This window comes from Sinocyclocheilus rhinocerous, unplaced genomic scaffold (genome assembly GCF_001515625.1).
Source record: "Sinocyclocheilus rhinocerous isolate Xijiao unplaced genomic scaffold, SAMN03320098_v1.1 scaffold249, whole genome shotgun sequence".
In the NCBI taxonomy this organism is placed as follows: domain Eukaryota; kingdom Metazoa; phylum Chordata; class Actinopteri; order Cypriniformes; family Cyprinidae; genus Sinocyclocheilus; species Sinocyclocheilus rhinocerous.
Window position 1 is genome coordinate 85,985 of NW_015666483.1, and position 24,597 is coordinate 110,581.

The 24,597-nt window shown below is 38.8% G+C and overlaps 1 protein-coding gene across 1 annotated transcript in view; it reads right to left on the minus strand.

The window, feature by feature from the left end:
• Positions 1–24,597, minus strand: part of LOC107732320 (delta-sarcoglycan-like) — a 102,655-nt gene that overhangs the window by 26,498 nt on the left and 51,560 nt on the right. Inside the window, exon 4 of the mRNA XM_016543603.1 lies at positions 18,509–18,581. Coding sequence (XP_016399089.1) covers positions 18,509–18,581 — 73 coding nt within the window. The remainder of the gene's footprint in view (positions 1–18,508; positions 18,582–24,597) is intronic.

The following is a 24,597-nucleotide window of genomic DNA, read 5'->3' on the forward strand; positions in this document are numbered from 1 at the left end:
GACACAGCCTTCGCTCCAACCCCTCCTGGAGGAAGGAAAGCACAGCTCTGATCGGGGCATCTCCGGGGTCTTCCCGGTGAGAAGAGCACCATTCAATGAACAGGTTCCACTTCAAGGTATAGGCACGCCTTGTAGAGGGTGCTCTTGCCGAAGTGATGTTGTCTACCACCACCCGGGATAGATCACCTAGGACCTCCGCATCCCGTCTAGGGACCACACGTGGAAGGTACCTCAGATCTGGACGTGCTTGCGTGCTTGCCTTGAAGCAGTGTTTTGAAGCGGCCCAGCGCAAAATGTACTGTAAGCAACTCAAGGCAATTGATGTGCCAATGCAGACGGGGGCCCGTCCACAACCCCGAAACTGCATGCCCGTTGTACGTGGCACCCCAGCCCGTAGTGGAGGCATCCATGAACACAACAGCATGCCTGGACACCTGCATTAGGGGAACTCCTGCCCGAAGAAATGCAGGGTCCGACCACGGGCTGAAAGCTTGGCGACAAGCCTGAGTGATCGTCACTCGGTGCGTGCCGCATTGCCACGCCCATCTCGGGACTCGCCCGTGAAGCCAATGCTGAAGCGGCCTCATATGAAGCAATCCGAGCGGCGTTAGTGCGGCTGCAGATGCCATATGCCACAGGAGCCTCTGAAACGGTTTCAGTGGGGCCACTGTTCTGCGCTTGAGAGAATTCAAGCAGTTCAGCATTAACCGAACATGTTTCTCTGTGAGGCGTGCCGTCAGGTTGACCGAGTCCAACTCCATACCAAGAAAAGAGATCCTCTGCACTGGAGAGAGTTTGCTCTTTTCCCAGTTGACCCAAAGTTCCAACTGGCTGAGGTGACTGAGCACCATGTCCCTGTGCTCACACAACTGCTCCCGGGCCTGAGCCAGAATGAGCCAGTCGTCAAGATAGTTGCGAACGCCCTGTTCTCTCATGGGAACAAGGGCCGCCTCCGCAACATTCGTAAAGACGTGGGGCGACAGGGACAGCCCGAAGGGAAGGACCTTGTACTGATATGCCCGTCCCTCGAACGCAAAGCGGAGAAACGGCCTGTGCCGAGGGAGAATCGAGACATGAAAGTACGCGCCCTTCAGGTCAATTGCTGCAAACCAATCTCGGGGATGGATGCATTCGAAAATGCGTTTCTGCATCAACATTTTGAACGCTAGCTTGTGAAGGGCCCGGTTCAAAACTCGCAGGTCCAAGATAACCCACCGCCTTTCTTGGGTACAATGAAGTAAGAGCAGTAAAACCCCGACCTCATATCGGCTGGAGGGACCGGCTCTATTGCGTCCTTCGCCAGCAGGACTGCGATTTCTGCCCGTAAGACAGGAGCGTCGCTGGTCAGCACGGAGGTGAACTGAATGAGTTCTGAATGAATGAAATGAAATGAAACGGACAGTGAAACAGTGAAATGAACTTGGGGGACGCCGGGCGAACTGAATCGCATAGCCGAGTCTGACGGTCCGAATGAGCCAGCGAGACGTACTGGGAAGAGCTAGCCAGGCTCCCAGAAACCGTACAAGCGGGACCAGAGGAACCACAGATGTACCCACAGTGGGGCAGCGTGGTGGAGAACAGGGACCCGGAACAGAAGAAGCGCTAGATCAGGGCATAGATAAGGAGACTCCACCTCTCCTGAGGTATTGGAGTCTCGACCGCAACACCGAGATGGTCATTCTCCCGCAGTGAGAGCATGACTCATCCACGAAAGCAGCCTCAGCGTGAGTAATGCCTAAACACGTGAGGCAACGATCATGACTGTCATCCAGCGCCATTTAACGACCGCATCCAGAAACGCACGGGTGAAACGGCATCTTTAGAAAGATGCACCATCGTCTTTACAAAGACGCACCTGAGTATGCTCTTTTAGGGAAATTAGCTCTTTTAGTGCTGAAGTGCACAGGGTTACCACCTCTGCAGCGCCGTAACACCAACACCAGTTGAAAAAGCCTCTTCCCAGAGCGCTCGTAGACTCGTTCAGAATCCTCTACAAACGATAGGCAGAGCAGAACAATAGAACTGCTCGGCTCCGAAGCAAAAAGTCTGAATATGCATTGCACCTGCTGCCTACTTATGCTCATGTCGTGACGAGCAGCAGCTGGATGCAATTATCACATGCTAATGTGCATTGGCTTGTTTAGTTTACTCTCGAAGATGATAGGGCTCTCAGGCGAGATCCCAATTCGTCGGTCACCGATGTGACTCGGAGTGACCAACTGAAAGGGAACCGTTGTTCTCCAGCACCCACTCCACGAAAGGGGCGAAATTGTACCGAGGACCGCTCCCGGGGAGGCGTGCCTTAGGTTTGAGATGTAAAACACGCAAAGCGAGCGGTCTGGATATTGCATTTGGCACGCAAACTCCAAATATTCCCTGGTGTGAGACTCCAGGGAGCGATCCCTCTGCTCCAGGCATAGCTGGGCAACATTAGGATTGTCCATTGTGACAGAGGAGTGGGAAAAAAGGAAACAAAAATGCAGCAAAAAACTGTATTGGTCTATTCTTCTGTCACGCGTTGGTGATACAAACTGCACAAGCACGAAGGAGATCAACGAAAAGTCTTTTAAAGGAGACATATTATGCCCCTTTTTACAATATGTAATATAAGTCTCTGGTGTGAATGACGGCACCGTGGGTGGAAACTTACAGTTTAAGGGGTGGTAAAATTATAATGAGATCCCTTTGCCACGTCACCAAGGGAGAGTGAAATCAGACGCGCTCGTTTTTTCAGACGCTTGCAGAAAAAGGCTTACCAAAACAAAGTTACTGGGTTAATCTTTTTCACGTTTCCTTGGTTGGTAGATGCACCGGGGACCTGATTATAGCACTTAAAACCTGGAAAAGTCAGATTTTCATGATATGTCACATTTAATAAGATAAATCGAGGAGAACAGGCACGGAAACCAACTTAACATTGACGAGAATGGACGAAGACTAAGGTAGAACTGAGTGCTTATAAACATGAACCAAACAAAGGGAACTAATGGTATAATTAACAAGACACCAGGTGAACAGAATGACTAATTAAACAGACTGGGGCAAACTAGGTCACAGGGGAAACACAGAGACAGAAAACCACAGACATGTAACAATAGGCTAAGTTTAACCTAATATTAAATGGTGTAAATTGTTGACACAATATTGTCAATATCGACTGTTTTTACTCCAAAATAGTTCCGAACAGAGTCACAGCAAACATTTGCATCTCTGATCAACACAGTGGTGTTTTGTTCTTGAATTATTGAATGATGATGAATCAATGATTCAATTAACCATTCATAAAGATTTTTCAATTTTTCAATTTCTTTGTTCCTGAATGGATTAGCCATTTTGAACAAATTGGGTGAATGAATGAATTGATCAATCAATGACTCACTCAATACAGTTTTTCTCGTCTGCTAACACACAATTCATGAAACAATTCACCATTTTCTCACGACTATAAACACAATCTCAAAACTATACACCAACTTGTGCAAACTTCAAACTTCCAGGTCAAAATCAAATAGTTTAGTCAAAAACATGTTCTCATTGGTCAGACTCAAACTTTGGCCTCAGATAATACACAAACCTGTCAAATACACAGACTAATTTCCTGCCTAGAGAACAATAGTGAGATCAATTCAAAACACCGTTACAAAAACCTCCTTTTGGGAAATAGGAATCCTTTTGCTCAATGTATGTATGTATTCAATGTATGTTACAGTATAAGACATATATATAGGGATGCAGATACAGTAAAATTCAGCATTAAATGGTAAGAAAAGTTTACTTGCATTACACCACTGTAAATAGATCTTACAGTAGATGAAAAGCACTAGAAGAGAAAAGTTCAAAAACCAAACAACAGAATATACAGTAAACACACATTGGAATATACTGTCAGTTACTGTAAATAAATAAATTGGTAGTATCCTTATTTGTTATAGCAGTTTCTTAGTCTTCTGACAAAAGATTTATCTGCCTCCCCTAGACAGTCGTCTCTCAGTTCTGCAAAAATAGAGTACATGTAAGGACTACTTGGCTACAAATAAATTCAAAAGTAATGAGTTTGAGGGTGTACAACATGTGCAACAGTATTTACTGTACATAGAATAATGAAAGTTCTTTCATCTGAAGTACTGCTGCTATGTACTGTAATTATATTGTATGTGTATTTTGTAAGTAGTATTGAAACCTTTTAGATGAGCCTGTAGGCCAACTTCCATCATGGTCAGTCCATGCAGAAGAACATGGTCAACTATAGTGCTTTGTATTTCATCAGGAACAAATGACCTTTGACCTCATCCCCGTTTTTATTTTCCCCTCCTATTCCTCTTTGTCTCCCACTACAAGGATTCATTTTCCAAAAAACATAATCACCTGTGCTCTTGTTCATATCATCCTGAGATTCTGACCTGTGTGTCATCAGTTTTGCTACTTAATGTTCACACATGGATAAATGTGTGCTGTTTGAGTTCATTTTTTGATGCTTGAGTTAATTATATTGTGTGTTTGTGTTTTCTGAATGAGAACATGGTTAAACGTGCAAAATTATAGCGTTTTTGTGTAGAGTTTTGCAGAAAACACTGAGCAAATTGGAACGTGTGTGCAAACAGGTGAAATGTGTTAAAAGTTTTGAGAAATGTGTCTTTGTTTCGAGAACTATATGAATGGTTTGGAAAATTGGGCCAAATTAATCAGTTATATAGTGTGTTAGAAAATCGAGACAAACTGTAAGACAGTGACTTGTTGCCACCTACTGGTGGTTTTAGTTTCATATTTAAAGTATAATGTCATTTTTCCCCCCAACATATAAATAAGCCTTATAACATTATTTACACAGTTGTAAACACTCTGTGTAAATACATCTAAATGCCACTTGAGAAGCAGCTTCTGCAGTGCAAAAAATTTATTTTGTCTGATTAATTTGGTTTGGTAACAGCCCTGTGATGTCTTATTATTCTAATGGCATTTATTGAGAAAAAGAAAAGAAAAAAAAAAAGTAATAATTTAAATGAAATGGCACACAACAAAGGTTAGAAAACTTGGCTTTATCAAGATAAAAATCAATATTTTTTATGGTTAGTTGAATTTTATAATTTAGATTTAGGATTTTGACATCTTAGTATGCCACATTTAGCAGGCTATTTACATTTAACCTGCTCATGGCTAGTGACAACATTGCTTCTAGCCATGACAATTTATATATATATATATATGTTTTTTTTTTAGTTTTTTTTTTACAGTACATCTATCATGACAAGTTTTTATGAATATTAGTCATATTGGCATCTGTTAGTCCCGTATGAACCAGCACACCTCGTACAAAACACAAAACAGCAATGCAGACAGGTAAAATCAGGTGCCTCTGTCAGTTTTCAGCAGTGTAACTAATTTCCAGACATTTTGCTTTACACTCTCACTGAGGACTTTTCAAGCTTTCTGTTACAATTTTCCAGCCTACCATTGGCTAAGCTGATTATTCGCAGGATGTTTATTCAACAATAATGAAAGGACCCAAGGTTGACTGCAACCATGTGCACAGTGCACAGCACCCGCCCAATTACTCCTAAAAATATAGGATGCAATGGGGCTCAGTGAGATCTTTTCAACTTGGATTGGAGTGATGACCAGTGGGTCATGAACAGCGAGACCGCTTCCACATAGCTTTCAAAAATTACTACCAGCTCCTTAAGCTGCAAAAGTAGAACGGACATGGCTGTTGAACAGAATAGATAAGAGATACCGCAGAAGCATTCTTGTTATATTACATGCACACTATAAAATGTGTTTTATGGCCTATGTTTCACTGAATGCCTCTTCTCCATTTATTCTCACTGCCTTCCCTACTTTTATGGACTGCAAATGTTTCACACTGGTTCAGTCAGTCTGTACCTGCTACAGTCACTGTCTCAAAAGTGTAATTATTTCTTACTGTTCCATTTGGCCAAGGAACTGAATAATAAAATGTTAAATCCATATCGACAACGTAGTATTACAAGGACAAAAAGGTTTTGCGCCGAAAGCCACATAATTCCAAATTGCTACCTGTCAAGCCTTTCAGTCTAATACAAAAGGCAGTGAATTTAGCTTAAGCATGGGCAGAGAGCATGTCATTCAAAACAATAAAACAATGGGACAACATTTCATATTCGGTCATCCCCATAGGAAAGAAAAATCAAAAGTGAGATCTTTATAACATCTCAAATATTTATCCTAGACAGAAATGGGGTTACTTTAAGATCGAATGGAGATTTTTGATTGAGTCTCCTGCTTCTCAAATGTGTCTCCTGAGACAAAAAGTCTAACACTCTCACAATGGTCTCCTTTAAAGCTTTAAAAAAGATCTCAACAACATCACACACTGTGCTCAGATATTTATCCTAGTCTAAAGACTCTGGTGGTCTCATATTTGTCTCCTTTAAAGTTTTAGAAGAGATCTCAACAACATCACACACTGTGCTCTGATATTTTTCCTTAGCTAGAGACTCTGGATCTCTCACATTTGTCTCCTTTAAAGCTTTAGAAGAGATCTCAACAACATCACACACTGTGCTCTGATATTTTTCCTTAGCTAGAGACTCTGGATCTCTCACATTTGTCTCCTTTAAAGCTTTAGAAGAGATCTCATCAACATCAAACACTGTGCTAAGATTTTTCTCCTTAGCTAGAGTCTCTGGATCTCTCACATTTGTCTCCTCAAAAGTTTAGATCAGAGATCTCAACAACATCACACACTGTGCTTAGATTTTTCTCTTTAGCTAAACAATCTTTGGATCTCATATTTGTCTCCTGTTAAAGGGGTTAAATAAATTCAGAGTTAAAGGCTATATTGAGAGAGAAATTATGCAGAAATAAGGACAATGTTACTTTTTATAGGACAACGTTTATGTACTTAGGCACATAATTTGTTGTTGGAAATAGTAATGTACCAGATGCCTTAATCAAAACTGATTTACAGAAAATGTAACCTTGGAACTTTCTTTGCTGAAAGGCACATAAATGACTTATGACTCAGTCTTGGTTATGAATTGATTAATTTGATTATTAATACATATTATATGGTAGAAATGTTTGAGTTCATATTGAGGCATTTGACTTGGTGCACACTTTGTTATTGAGATCACTTCTGAAATTTAGAGGAGACAAATTTGAGAGCTCTCGAGTCTTTAGTGTAGGAGAAAAATCTGAGCACAGTGTGTGATGTTGTTGAGATCTCTTCTAAAGCTTTAAAAGAGACAAATGTGAGAGATCCAGAGTCTCTAGCTAAGGATAAATATTTGAGCACAGTGTGATGTTTTTGAGATATCTTCTAAAGCTTTAAAAGAGACAAATGTGAGAGATCCAGAGTCTAGCTAAGGACAAAAAACTGAGCAGAGTGTTATGCTGTTGAGATCTTGTTTGAAACTTTGGATCTCTCACATTTGTCTCCTCCAGAGTCTCTAGCTAAGGAGAAATATCTGAGCACAGTGTGTGATGTTGTTGATATCTATTCTAAAGCTTTAAAAGAGACAAATTTGAGAGATCCAATGTCTGTATCTAAGGAGAACAATCTGAGCACAGTGTGTGATGTTGTTGAGATATCTTCTAAAGCTGTAAAAGAGACAAATGTGAGAGATCCAGAGTCTCTAGCTAAGGAGAAATATTTTAGCACAGTGTGCGATGTTACTGAGATCTCTTCTAAAGCTTTAAAGGAGACCATTGTGAGAGTGTTAGAGTATTTGTCTCAGGAGACAAGTTTGAGAAGCAGGAGACTCGAGCAAAAGTTTCCATTCAATCTTAAGGTAACCTCATTTATGTCTAGGAGAAATATTTTAAATGTTAAAGAGATCTCTTATTTATTTTATTTTTCTTCCCTCTGGTTAGCTTCAATGCCATTTATCCACACCATTTCAATCAAAGACAATACATGCATTGTCATATTTGAAGTTGTTATATGTAGACAGTGTTTTATTGCACAATGATTTAACAGAGGAACCATAACCTATATTTACATACATGCGAAAATGGGCTGTACAAGACAACATTTTAATGCTAAACAAAGCAAAAAAAAACAACAACAACAAAAAAACACTGGAACACTAGTGTTACTTTTGTTAAAAAAAAAGGTATTGCTCTTATACTAAACATCTTGCACTTGTATGTTCTTTCTAGTGTGTTTGGAAAATGTGGTGTAAATACAATGCTGGACATTGAACATAAATTTAAACATTTAAACTAGTAACCCTTGATATTCTGAAATGCTTAACGCTATTTAAATGATAGTTTTAGTATTTACAATATTAGTAAAAGTTTAACATTTCTCCTCAAATAAAACTGAATACATCTTAAGACAAAGCTGATATCTCAATGAGACATATAAGAGAATCACCCCTTAGCAGGCCCGGATTGACTAAGGATTCCCGGTGGGCCAGTCTGTTTCTTTTTTGGCCACGGTTTTGTTATGCCACTGGGTTGAAATATGCTGTCCCTAGACTGCCAGCACTCATACAGCTGCCCCACTCTTTTTATTTATTTTCTCGCAGCCCATATTATTATTTTCATATCAATTACAAATTCTCAATTAAAAATGAATAATTCTTTTTGCGCAAATCATTGTTTTACTGCTGTGTTTTACCGGTGAAGTAGCCGATAGAGAAAGGCTTTAAGACCAAGCGGAATCCTCTGCTGGTTGCTCCCGCTTCACAGCGAGGGGGACTCGAGCTAACGTCAATTCCCTTCACTGTCCGCGTTTTGATTTCGCAAAATCAGTTTGTGAGATTGCAAACAACTTATTGATCATGAGCCCAACATCCAGCAAGGCAGGAAAACATTCAATCTACCTGAGGGTAGACATCTTTCATTGTAATGCTGTTAAATAGAGAGAGAGAGAGAGAGAGAGAGAGAGAGAGAGAACTTCTAGCGTATTCTTAAACTTGGACCTCATTATTGAAGTGCAAATCCAAGCACCAGAAGCAGCCCACACTCTCTAAGTTTTCTTTAATTGAAAAATATGCATTTTCATTCATTCAAAGGCTATATGGCTGCAATAATATTTTAGTTCAAAACTTTTAAGTGCCATTGTTTAAAAAAAATAATGCTTTATTGACTACCATTAAGACCTTCAGTTGTTATGCTTTTAAATTTCATGCCATTTGTATATAATTTCACAGTATTTTCACCTCCTAAATTACTACACTTGTGAAGTCACAGTTCTATAATGGTACAATTTACACAGGTCGATGACATTTTTTGCATGACATTACAATTATTTTTAGAATAATTGTACATAAATAGGTTAAACAAATCAATTGTGATTATTTCTGAGAACTTTTTAACTGCAGGCAGACAGCCTACATTATGGTGCAGTACAAATATTTGGAGCATCCCTTATTCTGTCCCTTATTTTCTTGAAGAATAAACACCTATTTTCTACAAGAATACAAGAATAAACACTATTTTCTTAAAGGGGTCATATGATGCGATTTAAAATTTTCCTTTCTCTTTGGAGTGTTACAAGCTCTTGGTGCATAAAGAAGATCTGTAAAGTTGCAAAGACTAAAGTCTCAAATCCAAAGAGATATTCTTTATAAAAGTTAAGAGTCAGCCACACCTACCTAAAACGGCTCGTTCTAACACGCCCCCACATACCTACGTCACGCATAGAGGAGAAACAATAATGTACAGTATGTGGAAAATAATGTGTTTTTTGAACCTTAAACCGCATAAACACATTTCATTACACCAAATACACAAAATAATGTTCTTTTTAGCAACATCATATGACCCCTTTAAAGAATAAAAGATAAAGAATCACAATAGTCCTTTATTTTCCATTTCTGAAGTTAATTGGCAACCCTAATGATGACAATTATCTTTTGACTCCACTGACAGTGGCACCTTGTAAAAAAAAACAAAAAACCCGGGCTTCCGGTAATGGCGGCGGAGTGAGCGGTCGCATTTTTTCCCCCTCTCCCAGTTCACGTTCCTGTTGTTTATTATCTACCTTCACCCGTCTTTCTCAAAGTCATGATTTAGTCGCTTTACTGATAATTCACCATGCCAAAGCCATCAAAACAGAACAAGCCGGACCATTCCCGAGATTTTAAGGATGATTGTACTGATTCGAGTGAGGCTAGTGCTAGCAGCGATCGTGCGGTTAGCAATGAGAGCTCGTTACCTGACTTTTCTCATGGGGCTCTGCTTAAACATATTGCCGAAGTCGTTGCAGAGGAAGGTCGGCGTACGCAAAAGATGCTGAATGACTATTTCGCTAAACTGGAGTCTGGGCTGGACGTGAAAGTTGAAAGTATTATCAAACGCATCGAGGAGGTCGCTGCCGCTACCGAATCCCTTGCGACTCGCCAGGCCGAAACAGAAACTCGTATCTCCGCCATAGAAGATGACGTCGCTCCGCTAAAAAAGAACCTGGCTGCACTCGAGAAACTTAACACAACACTTACTGAGAAGATCACAAATCTGGAGGGGCATTCAGCAGGTGTATATTTTTTCTCTGTGTTCTTGGATGTTTAAACAGATCCTAGCTTTTAATTTTTGCTCTACAAGAGTTATAGACATGTGTGCACCTAATCTTCTCCTTGTTCTGTTTTTGTTCTTATATTGTTTGTACACTAGTTTATGTAAGCCTGAGCTTCTTTGGGGGAAGTCATGGCCTAATGGTTAGAGAGTCGGACTCGTAACCCAAAGGTTACGGGTTCGAGTCTCGTACCGGCAGGGATTGTAGGTGGGGGGAGTGAATGTACAGCGCTCTCTCCCACCTTCAATACCACGACTGAGGTGCCCTTGAGCAAGGCACCGAACCCCCAACTGGCTGCCCCAAATGGCTGTCCACTGCTCCGGGTGTGTGTGTTCACTGCTGTGTGTGTGCACTTTGGATGGGATAAATGCAGAGCACTAATTCAGAGTATGGGTCACCATACTTGGCCACATGTCACATGTCACGTTAAAGTTCCCCTCTACTTTCAATCTTTTTCTCCTTTGCATAGCTTGCTTCTCTTGTTTACCACACAGTTTACCTGTTTATTATTTCATAAATGGCTGATGGTCTGAAGTTGAACATTCTCAGCCGCAATATAAGGGGCCTGAATAATCCAGTGAAACGTGTTGCTATTTTGGACTTTTTGCGGAAACAAAGAATAAATATAGCCTTTTTACAAGAGACTAATTTGGTCAATAAAGATACAAATTGTATGTCGAATTGCTTTTTCCGTGTTCTTGCTTCCTCGTCAGATTCAAATAAATCTAAAGGGGTGATGATTATATGTCAGCGTAATTTGCGCCTTAAGCTCTAGGATACCTGGGCAGATAGCAATGGCAGAATAACAATTGTGAAAGTTCATATAGAAAATAGAGATATTGCCTTGATCTCTATTTATGCTCCTAATACTTATGAAAGAGAATTTTACAAACAAATCACTAAATTACTTCTAGAACTTTCTGGCTTCAAATTCATCATAGGTGCTGATTTTAATGCTGTTGTTGACTGATAGGTCAGGACAATCAGAAAATGTAGATCAAAAATATGCTTCTGAGGCTTTACGGTCTTGGATTAAAGATACCGGGGTGATGGATCTTTGGCGTATATTAAACCCTGATGCTAAAGACTACACCCATTTATCATCTAGACACAAATCTTTTTCTCGAATCGACTTTATTTTTTCTTCTAGAGGCTTATTTCATAATATTGTTAATGTTAGTTTATCGCCAGTGGCATTTTCCGATCACAAGGCAGTAACGGCTTCTGTTTTGATAAGCTCTAATCCAGCTCGAGCTCCTAGATGGCGTTTCAACACCACGCTTCTCCGAGATGAAGCATTCAAGATTAAGTTCTCAAGTCAACTAAAAGACTTTGTCAATATAAATTAAGGTTCTGTTGATGATCCAAGGATACTCTGGGATGCTGTTAAGGGGCTTATTGGGAATTTTACTGTATGCTATGCTTCCAGCATAAGAAAGGCTCATTCATCTCGATTACAGGTGTTAGAGTCTAAACTTTCACCCTTAGATGCTCTATTACAACAAAGTTATGATGAAGAGGTAAGGCTTCAGTTTGACCTTGTGAAAAAAAAAAAAAAGGGTTAAATGCCATTATGAAGCAGCGTGCTGAATTTTTAATTCATAGGACACGGCAGTTGTATTATTTTAATGGGGCTAGACACAGTCGTTTACTTGCCCTTAGATTGCAGTCCAATGAAAATTTTTCAGATATTAGTGCAATCAAGTCAAAAGATGGAGTAATTTTTAATGAACCCTCACAAATTAATGCTACTTTCCACAGTTTTTAAGCTGAATTATATAGCTCAGAGGTATTGCATAACCAGGATGCTTGTGGTAATTTTCTAAACAAAATGCCACTTCTTAAACTGTCTGAGGAGGACTCTCTAAGATTAGATACCCCTATGACTTTAGATGAGCTTAAGGAGGCTGCTTTGGATATGTATAGTGGCAAATCCACTGGGTTGGATGGAATTCCCCCAGAATTTTACACAACCTTTTGGGACAGTCTGGGCCCTCTACTTTTCTATATGATTCAAGCTGCTGTAGACAGAGGGTCTTTCTCCAGAGATATGAATATTGCAGTTCCCTTTCATGGGAACTTCGAACTGCGTCCTCTAGGGGTCGCTATGGGGGACGCCTCGTCGTGACCCGTGTCTGAAGCATACATTGAAAAAACACCACTACTCAGGGAACCATGGTTACATAAGTAACCTGAGACGTTATTTCGCTTTTGCTCAAAATCATTCGCTTTTGCTGAAAGTTATAGACCTTTGTCCCTGCTAAATGCTGACCTGAAAATTGATGCTAAATTACTTGCACGGAGGCTTCAGCCTTTTATGACCACGCTCATCAACTGCGACCAGAGAGGCTTTATCAGAACTAGGTTAGCATCTGATAATGTTAGAAGATTACGCCATATTATACATGGTATATCCTCTTTGACTCTTTCTACCGCTGTCCTCTCTCTAGATGCTATGAAAGCCTTTGATTGTCTGGAATGGTCTTATCTGTGGTCTGTGTTGGAGGTCATGGCTCTGGGGTCCTCTTATATTCGTATGATTAAGGTACTTTATGCGAATCCCACAGCCATGGTGCTGACAGGCAGTACTTGTTCTTTGTTTGATATAGCTAGAGGATCTCAACAGGGATGCCCCCTAAGTCCGTTTCTTTTCGCGCTATCACTCGAGCCGCTGGCACAGACTATACGTATGGACAAAGGCATCACCCCGATCTCAATATGTGGGACCAGTCATTATATTTTTTTATATGCGGATGATGTCCTTCTTTATTTAGGTAATCCTTTGCAGTCCATACCTAACATTTTAACGATCTTTGACAGCTCAAATCCGTTAAAGGATTTTTAGGCTGCATTAATTAGGTCAACCGGAACCGGGAACACTTCCCATAACACCCGATGTACTTGCTACATCGTTAGAAGAATGGCATCTACGCTAATATTAGTCTGTTTCTCTCTTATTCCGAGGTCACCGTTGCCACCAGATCCAGTCTGTATCCAGATCAGATGGTCACTGCAGTCACCCGGATCCAGTACGTATTCAGACCAGATGGTGGATCAGCACCTTGAGAGGACCTCTACAGCCCTGAAAAACAGCGGAGACCAGGACAACTAGATGAGCCCCAGATACAGATCCCCTGTAATGACCTTGTCTCAGACGACCACCGGGACAAGATCACAGGAACCAGATGATTCCTCTGCACAATGTGACTTTGCTAGCCTGAAATTGAACTGCTGGTTTTGTCTGGTCAGAGGAGAACTGGCCCCCCGACTGAGCCTGGTTTCTCCCAAGGTTTTTTCTCCATTCTGTCACCGATGGAGTTTTGGTTCCTTGCCGCTGTTGCCTCTGGCTTGCTTAGTTGGGGACACTTCATTTCCAGTGATATCGTTGACTTGATTGCAAATGATTGCAAAGATACTATTTAAACTGAACTGAGATGGATAATGACATCACTGAATTCAATGATGAACTGCCTTTAACTGAAAAATTAGTGTTTACTATTGTCATTTTTGCATTATTGACACACTATTTTCCTAATTAATGCTGTTCAGTTGCTTTGAGACAATCTGTATTGTTAAAAGCGCTATATAAATAAAGGTGACTTGACTTGACTTGACAGCTTTGGTGAGATTTCCGGATATAGAATAAACTGGATAAAGTTGGCTCTTCTTCCACTGAATGATGCAATGAGAAACATAGCATTACCCTCAGGTATACCAGTGTTTAAACAATGTAGGTATTTTGGTGTTATGATTGGTGCTTCACTGCAGTATATAATTAAGACCAATTACGAGGACATACTGTCTAAGATTTCATGAAACTTGGAAAACTGGTCATCACTCCCAAATTATCTTAGATCACGTGTCTCAATTATTAAAATTAATGTACTCCCCCGAGTCAACTTTGTGAGCTCTATGCTGCCTCTGCCTCCCCCTTCTCGTTTTTGGGATAGATTACAAAGCATAATTAACAAATTTGTCTGGAATGGCAAACCACCTCGTCTTAAACTTTCCACGATGCAACATGATAGATTATCTGGTGGTCTTTCACTTCCCAATTTTAAGCTGTATCACTGGACTTTTACACTTCGTCCCCTAGTTAACTGGTATGATGACAAAATTGAAGTTTCTTGGCGTTCGCTGGAGGAAAATCTGGTTCTTCCTTTAAAGTTGGATGAAATTTTATTTGCTAATATCCCTCTAAATAAGTGCAAACTCAGTTTCGGTCCCTTAGTGTCACACGTTCTGTCGGTCTGGAGAGCAGTAGAAAAAGTTTGTGACATTCATTCTAATTGGAATCCCTACTCTCCTATTTTTAATAATGATGGCTTGTTAGTTGGCAAGCACCCAATTAAGTTCGGCCAGTGTTGACAGTGGTATGACAAGGGGATTCACTCCTTGGGTGATATAATGGACGACAAGGGCCTTTATACCTTTGAAGAACTTTCTTTTCAGTTTAACCTGCAAAGCTCCACCTTTTTTTTTACTTACAGTTGAGGGCAGCCATAAAGGCCTACGGGGTCCCTTGGATGGCTCCTCTCAAAGAGCACCCTTTATTGAAAGTAATATGTGAGACTCTGGGAACAAGAGGATTTGTTTCTAAATTATATGGTTATTTTCTGGAAAAAATGTACCCTCCTTTGACATTAGACTCTGCTTGGCGGGTGGATATTCCGGACCTTTCTCCCAGTTTTGATTGGGACGGAGTCTGGGTTATGGCAAAGTATGCTTCGAGGTATCCGGATCATCAACAAATCCATTTAAACTTTATTAATAGGACTTATATGACTCCACGTAAACTCTATAGCATGGAACTTAAACCCGATCCTAATTGCACGCTGTGTCATACTAGGGAAATCGGTACTTTTTTTTCACATGATTTGGGATTGCCCTGGGGTTGCCAGTTTTTGGAATATGGTTAAAGAAAATCTGTCCACTATATTAAATGTCTCAACATAATTTTTTGTACGTGTAGTCTTTTTACTTTGTATATTTTGGAGTATATTAGGTTTTAAATATTGTTTCATATATTTCTGCCATTCACTCTTCAGTGTAACTGATTAGTTTTTATAATTATTATTATTATTATTATATTAAATGTCTCGATCCCTTTGTCCCCTTCTGTCTTTGTTATAAATGATCTTTCTGACATCCAACTTAACAAAATGCAGAAGCGAGTCGCAAAGCTGATTGTTTAATATACAGAATAGCACAGACAAACAATGTCAAAACAATACAAATTTGATAAAAAAACTAAAAAAAAAATCTCTCCAACAGTTGGAGATATGCGAGCAAAAAATCTCATGTCAAAGATGGTGGAATTACCGCACCCACCCACCGATTGTGTAATCGCCACGGACCAATGGAAGCCCCAGAAAGTTCGCTTTGGTCAGCTGTTTCGAACTGCCGAAAATGACGTAATATCATTTCGTTCTTCAATTTCGTTTGAAGTATATCGGGGCCTTTAGAGTTTCCCCTAATTTTGATTGATGATTGTCGATGTGTTGTCCTTGTTTATCACAGAAGGTTTGATAAGCCAGAACACCTGTCTGTGCGGGTGCCTTTACTTTGCTTGCTCCATCAGCAGAACACATAGAACTGGGCCAGTAATGTGTTTGTGTGTGTTCACACAGACCTTTCTCCCCACAGGCCATTTATTGCTAATTATTTCCTGCTAAATGTGCATTCCCTGCCATATCTGACCCAGTTGCCAATGCTCTACCGTTCATGTCCGCCTTCTGCTTGGGGTATTGGCATTGCGCTTCATGTGTTTGTTGTAGTTAATGAGAATCTACTTTAATTAGATTTTGATGAGCATCCAGGCATCGATCAGGACAGGAAAGCATGCCTGTCCTAGAGAAGGAGGTGCCAGATAATCGCACATTGATCTTCTTTTGTCTGCACGTATACAACATTGCTTGGATCAAGCCCTGGTTCTAATGAGTAGGTTCACCATGGGTAAACTGTGCTTTACAGTGCCAGCACTTTCGCCAAATAGGCCTCAGATACTACATACAAACCAGGGACATATTTTGTTGTGATATTTGGAATCTACAAAGGCAGAAAATAACACTTAAATTGGCTGTGATTGCTCACTTTCAGAGCAAACAGCAAGAGTAATAATTCCCTCAAGAAGTCTCATAATGCACAGCCTGATATTCGGATGAAGCAGGGTGGAGAAGGTTGGAATTTTACCATTATTACACAACAATGACATCAGTCTAATGTATAACTCTTATCTTTTCCTGCCATAACACTGACCTATAATAACTGTGCAACGATGTATCTGATTGCATTCTGCAAGCCTGCAATAATAGGGAACATTTGTCTGAATTTAGACGGTAGTGTGACTATATTCGATAGCTTTGAAAAGAACATAAAGTACATTCAAAGCAATCGTGAGCTATTAAAATCACAGAGCATTGATATCCTGTTTGTTTTACGGGTACCTTGAATGCAGATGATAGAAAATGTATTGAAATATCATGACAACTGCCTGTAACAAAGATCTATTTGAGTGTTTCTTTAATAAGTAGGTTATGTTTCCAAATTTCCTCTTCCTATTTCCTTGTGAATGTAATTACAACCGTTTGTGATGCATTTAAAAGGAGGTAATCTGAATTGTGCCCACCCTTCCCCTCTGCTGTTTGAAACAGCTTACAGAGGTGCTCTATAATCTGCTGTCATCCAGACGCACAGTAAAAACCTAAATTTAGGGATAAGTGGAATTTGCACAAATGTCATGCTTTATTTCCCTCCTTTGTAGCTCTCAACAGAGACATGTGTAGTGCTAGCTGGAAAATAATCATTTTTTCCCTGCAATCTTTGATCATTACACCATATGTGGGAAATTGCAATCGACGTGCAATCATCTCCCTATGCAGCTTGATAGTGTGGCTGTTAATGATTTGGATAATGCTAGCAGATGCAGCTCTGTAAACAGTGTATTTCAAAGAAAAAGAAAAAAATCTTTATTAAAACTTCCAACAGTGCTATGGATTTAGATTCAAGCACGAACAGACAAACACTGCAAAATACTGTTTTGATTTAGATTTTTTTTCTCGGTAATAATAATAAAAAAAATAAAATAAAAAAAATCTAAAATAAGCATTTGTGATCAGAATCATGTTGGTCAGATGCCAATATTAGAATTTCAATATTGGATGTTTAATAATAATTTAAACAAAACAGGATAACAATTTAATACCAGCCAATTAGAATTTATCAGCCATAACCTGAGGATAATTATCATAACTTAGTTACCAACATAAGATATTAAGATTTGTTTTCAGAGAATATATTGAAGTTGTTTTTTTCTCTCTTAACCAAATGTCACAGAATTGTGTTCAATTTATAGTGTAGAAACTGAAACTTTCTACATTATAAACGTTCTAAATTAAATTAAACTTATATATATATATATATATTCAAGTATCTTGTTTTACTAAAAAACAAGATAAATTTGAAAGTGGCCTGACAGGTGGCCAAGGATGGTGTCCCATACTTAAAATTTGTGCTCTGCATTTCACCCATCCAAGTGCACACACACAGTAGTGAACACACACACAGAGTTTTTTTTTTGCCGTAGCACCCAAGGAGCGAATGGGAGTTCGGTACCTTGCTCAAGGGCACCTCATTCATGGTTACTGAAAGTGGAAGAGAGCACTGGTCTATCAATCCCCCACTGACAATTCCTGCCAGTACGGAGACTCAAACCCATGACCTTCTGGTTACAAGTCCAACTCTCTAACCATTAGGCCATGACTGCCCTATTTATTTGTATATTTAGTTTCTTGTCATTTTCTGTTTCTTTGGCTACATGTATGACTCTTTAAAGCTCAGTTTATTTTAAAATTTGGAACAATTCATAAAAAAGAAAAACAATATTGACCGGCAATGTGGTATAAACAAATGTATAGTTTATGTAGTTCAAGAAAATTTAAATATCTTGGAACATCCAATTAGAATCCAGAATTTAACAATGACATTATATACGTCAAACTGTCTTACCGTAACTCTTTGAAGGGCTCAGCTCTCACATGTGGGGTCTCCACCGAGTTGCTGAACACTGCACCCTCAGCTCCTGCAAACACATTCCGACATGTACAATCTCAGTTATGCTCTGAACGAAGCAGTAAGTCTGCATGCAAAAATCAATGGACATAATCTGTGAAGCTCCAGTATTGATCCATACGGTCTGGCTGTGTCCCTGAGAAGGTGGCCAAAGGTTGAGTCACCAAAACCTTTTCACTAGGCTTTGTTGAAGCAACTGAAACCAGTACATCATGGGTTACAACCTCAGTTCCGATCAACAGACTTAGGCAAGAAGTGGAGGTGCTTCTTGGAATGATAATGCTAATTACAATTACAAAGCATATACATTGTAAACTACACCTAGACCTCATTATAAGTGCATTATCATACATCAGGATTTATTTATTTTTTCTCTTGTACAGTCTAAAGCCGGGGTACTCACCAGGCTGCATTCGACCTGTCTGCATTAATTTTGTGGCCCTTGTCATGCTGGAGATTAATGTATTTTTATTATAATTTGCACTCAAAAGTTGCACAAATATTAGGCAGTGTGATTTTAGGTTTGTGTCATTTAAATGCAGTTGATACTCCTGACACTGCATTGTGCAAATAGCAGATGGTCCTCTTAATAGCGTGAAAAACAAACTTGTATTCAAATTGTGAATGGGTTAAAGTCCATTACAATGAATGGAGCTGTCATCACGCCAATGAGCTCACAGAGTTTTGCACTATACCAGAGATGGCTTGAAGAACACAGATAAACCATATATTGTCAATTTGTTTGTTTATTGTCTTCACATTTGATCGGTTACAGCATTTCTATCTTCTTTTTATTCAGTTACAGTGACAGCTGCATGTATTTGTCCGTATTAGGGATTTCCTTAAACGTTCTATTACTTCTGTGATGCTTACAGTATGTGGAGTTTCTGAGGGCGCCCTCTGGTGTCCAGCATGAATGAAACAGACATTACATGTATTTAGCGCTCAATAATGCATACTCAGTCCTGTTTGGGCTTGAATAGGAAAAATAATAGGCTCTAAAGAAATTTGTGAGCTATATTTGCTCAAGAATGTTTTGAGTTTGAACATTCTGAGTTTGTTTAATACTCTGAGTATGAATGATTATTTTTTTTTTTTTGCATTAAACAAACTGTTAATTCACTTTTTGTTCCAAGATTTTGTAATGTTTTATTTTCATGTCCAATATTATTTTAAATAGGACAAGAAATAAAATGCATTTCTATATTGGTAAACTGCAATTATTATCTTAAATAAAGTCTTATAATGCAAATTGTAATTTGTGGCCCTTCATATATTATGTGGTTTAAATGTGAACTGAACTTGAGTGCTCCTGGTCTAAAGAATGATCTGAATGAAACCTTAAAAACTTTTTGACACCAAAAGGGCCATGACCAACAGGCTTGGGTGCTTTATGAGTGTACATACAGCTCAAATATTTCCTGTGAAGATGCTCTCAAATTGCAGTGCTTCCTAGGAGGCTAAAGTGCTCCTAAAAGGGTCTATCTCAGTCCCAAAGGATGGAGTGCTACCATTTGGCTTGATGGTTGCTCTGGGAGGTATAAGATTTGTTGCCCACATGTAGGTTGTGATAGCAACAGTGGATGGCTTTGTACCTAGTCTCCAGGAGAAGGCAACGCAGGGCTCCCTGCTGGTGTTTTATTCCAATAAAATAAACAGTTTTTAGCTTGGTACACCTCACCTCAGATTAAGGGGGACAAATATGATTTGGTTAATTTAATGAATTTGTGCTGTGTATTCACGTGATACATTCATGTTCATTGCTGAATTACTGTAGCCACCAAGACAATGACAATAAAGTCAATAGTTAAAAACATTTTCTTAGTATTTTCAAAATTTTGTTTTGTTTTCAAAATTGTAATTTGCAAATTTGCTCAATTGCATGAGATAAAAGCATATGTGAAATATGAGCAGCACTGCTTCCTATCACTTCCTATCCTATCACTACCTTCAAAAGTTTGGGACGAAGTTTCTTATACTTACCAAAGCTGAATTTATTTAATCAAAAATACAGTAAAAATGTTAAATGTTATTGCAATTTAAAATAACTGTCTTCTCTTTTATATACAGTGCCCTCCACTAACATTGGCACCCTTGGTAAATATGAGCAAAGGCGGCTGTGAAAATAAATCTGCATTTTTGACCTTTTTGATCTTTCATTAAAAAAAAAAAAAATTCACAAAAATTCTAACCTTTCATTGAAGTAAAACAATTGAAAGTGGGGAGAATATCTCATGATGAAATAAATGTTTTTCTCCGATGCATGTTGTCCACAATTATTGGCAACCTTAGAAATTCTTATGAGTAAAATATCTCTGAAGTATATTCCCATTCATATTTACATTTTTTAGCACACCAGGGTGACTATGAGCATGAAACTGTCAAGCCATGACTTCCAGTTCTACAGGATTATAAATATGAGGACCACAAAGGCCAAATTCAATTAATTATCTATCACAATGAGTAAAACCAAAGAATATAGTTTTTATAGAGCTTTTTGTCAGCAAACCCACCAGATGGGTTTAGTACAAACAGGGATACAATGTCCCCCATGTCCATGGTTAAATATACTTCTGGATCTTTAATGTTGTGGGCCTGTTTTTCTGCTGGAGGTCCTGGACATTTTGTTCAGATGCATGGTAGCATGGATTCTATCAAATACCAACAGATAAAAAATCTAAACCTGACTGCATCTGTTAGAAATCTTATAATGGGCCGTGGTTAGATCTTCCAATCAGGACAATATTCCAAAACAAACATCAATATCAACACAAAAAACTGGTCACGGAGCACAAAATGAAGCTTTTGCCATGGTGGTCCCAGTCTTCTGACCTGAACCCTATAGAAAATGAGTGGGGTGAACCGAAGAGAAGAAGCACCAACATGGAGCTGTGAATCTGAAGAATCTGGAGAGATACTGTATGAAGGAATTGTCTCTGATCTCTAATCAGGTGTTCTCCAAACTCTTCAGACATTATAGGAGAAAAGTCAGAGCTGTTATCTTGGGAAAAGGACACTGTAATAATTGGGTGGCAATAATTGTGGCCAACATGAACTAGAGAAATCATTTATTTTACAATGAGAGCCCCCCCAAGGCTCTACAAAGGCAGCAGTTATGAGCTTCTTACACACATTGGAACTAATATGCAGCCTTTAAAAGTATGGTACTTTTTTTTTTTTTTCGCTGACAATGTACTACTATTACTATTGAATATATGGACGAGCTCTTAAATAAACTATGGTTCTCTGGCTAATACTGAAAGATATGGTAAGGTACGACTAAGGTAATTGAGTTGTATTAAGAACTATATATCTGTTGAAAGGTAAATATATACATCAACATGTCATGTGCCTGTGATAACATCGCTTGTGGAGTAATACAGGAAGCAGAACAGGCTACATATGAGATCAGATACACATCTCTCCTGTGGCACATTGGGTGGGCTTGTTCATGGAGAATAGCTGGAGGCGGGCTATAGCAGATTCCCTCAAGGTCAGGAATCACTTCAAGGCACAGCAAGAAAGTATCCATGCCTAAAGGCCTTGAGACTTGCAGAGAATGAAAAACAAGTCATCTATACTGTGTATGAAAATGCTACTCTTCTTCAAAGCAAAATACCTACCCCTCTCTGGCGATAACATTGACTATTGTGTCAGCTTTAGAGGACAACACTCCAAGATGACATGCAAATATATGGGCCTTATGAATGGCAAGTAGATTATGAAAAGCTCAATGATCACCTGTAGATTCATTTCAAGACCTCAAAAGAAGTTTTGTTTGCAGAGAGACATTCACTGCCGGATTTTCTAGAAGTAATTCACAGAAAAAAAAAAAGGAAATATGGCAAACATACAATGCTGCAGTATACAGTATGACTTTTTTAAAATGCCGTTTAGCGAAATTCAATTCAATTCAAGTTGATTTGTATAGCGCTTTTCACGATACAAATCGTTGCAAAGCAACTTTACAGAAAATTACGCTTCTACAATATATTTAGTAGTAGCTTATCAGTGGTCACTGTCAGTTAATGTACAGGTGCATCTCAATAAATTAGAATGTCGTGGAAAAGTTCATTTATTTCAGTAATTCAACTCAAATTGTGAAACTCGTGTATTAAATAAATTCAATGCACACAGACTGAAGTAGTTTAAGTCTTTGGTTCTTTTAATTGTGATGATTTTGGCTCACATTTAACAAAAACCCACCAATTCACAACAAATAAAAAAACATTTTTAGTGAAATGTTGGCCTTCTGGAAAGTATGTTCATATACTGTACATGTACTAAATTGAACATATAGGCTATGATCAATTCACTGTCTGCCGCTGGCCGTTACTTAAAAAAACTTACATATTAACGAACAAAAAATGCTCCAAACGTTTTTCTAAACTTACTTTATAAAAAAATAAACGAAATTTCCATAACAAACTAAATTGATCTATTTTAATAGCTGAAACAGTATTATAAGCTTTTTTGGGGAAAAGGGGGGGCCGATTTGAGACTCGTGCAGGGCTCTTATCCACTTCATCCAAGCTGTTTTGTTCTCATCTGTGAGCATGCTCTTGATATATGTATTTTACCATTTTGTTGAGTTTAAAACGTGTGACACTTTAACAAAAAAGGAACGTCAAGGTTGATCTAGGAAAATGTGTGAAAATGTATAGGGCCCCATTCCTATATTTTGCCTGGGGCCCCCAATTCACTAAATCCGCCCCTGCTGCCCATTCTTCTTGCCCCCTAGGGGGCCCTTCCTTTGTTGTTCTGGACAACCATGCCAACACCAAACTGAATGTTCTCAAGCTTACCAGATGACCCATTCACTAAGCGGATACACAGCCGATTTCAACCAGCCGGTTGACTTGCCCATTTAGGGTAACTCGGCATGAACTAAAAAGTACGATGCATTAATGGAACTTTTAATTTGTGCAACTGCGCAAGTTTATTTTATTTATTTTTTATTTTTTTGTATTAAAACATTACAGACAGTATAATATGTTAACAATACCCATGATTATATAGATAACACAGAAATCCATTGTAAAAACTTTCAACATTAAATGTAATAGAAATCAAATAATTTAAAGTAAATAAATTCATCAAAACAAAATAATGATAATAAAAACAATAAACATAATCAAATAATTATTACAATTAATATTTTTAAAAATACATTACAAATAATACAAATAATAAATAATAGATCTAGTGACAATCTATATAAAATGTAAGGTAAAAGGCAAATAGTCAATGTAATATAATAGAAATATAATAGAATAAATTATTGATATGATATATGGTGTGATATGTAACAAAGCATTGGTCTTTGTTCAAACAAAGGAACAACTTCATCTATGATCTTGTGCAGTGCTATACCGAGTTATAATCGCGTTGCTGAGTATAGCTAGTGTTCAGTTCATTTTACCCTAACTGGGCAACTCTTTTTCTAAGTTAAAAACAGAGATACATTTTATCTATATTTTATCATCACGTTTCTGCAATTTAAAGGTGACCTATTATGCCCCTTTTTACAAGATGTAAAATAAGTCTCTGATGTCCCCAGAGTGTGTATGTGAAGTTTTAGCTCAAAATACCCTACAGATAATTTTTTATAGCTTGTTGAAATTGCCATTTTTAGGGTATGAGCCAAAACGCGCTGTTTTTTGTGTTTGTCCCTTTAAATGAAAACGAGCTGGTGCTCCCGCCTCCCCTTTCAGAAGAGGGTGGAGTTTCTAGAGCTCGCGCACCGGCATCATGCCAGCAATAACAAAACTCTCTCACGCACTGAAAATGTCAGAAACTGCTAGTAGCGGTGTTCAGCCATATATGTTCGAACCGGTGTTGTGCCGACTTCTGCACCCTGCCAGATTATTTATGAATTACGCAGACAGGGAGCACAGCGCTATAAAAATAATAACATAGCTAACCGAATATGATTATGAGCTAGACAAATTCAAGCGGTCGATTTCACATTGCTTTCATATGCAATTTTTAACTACCACATACCTATTTACGATCATTCTGGTAGC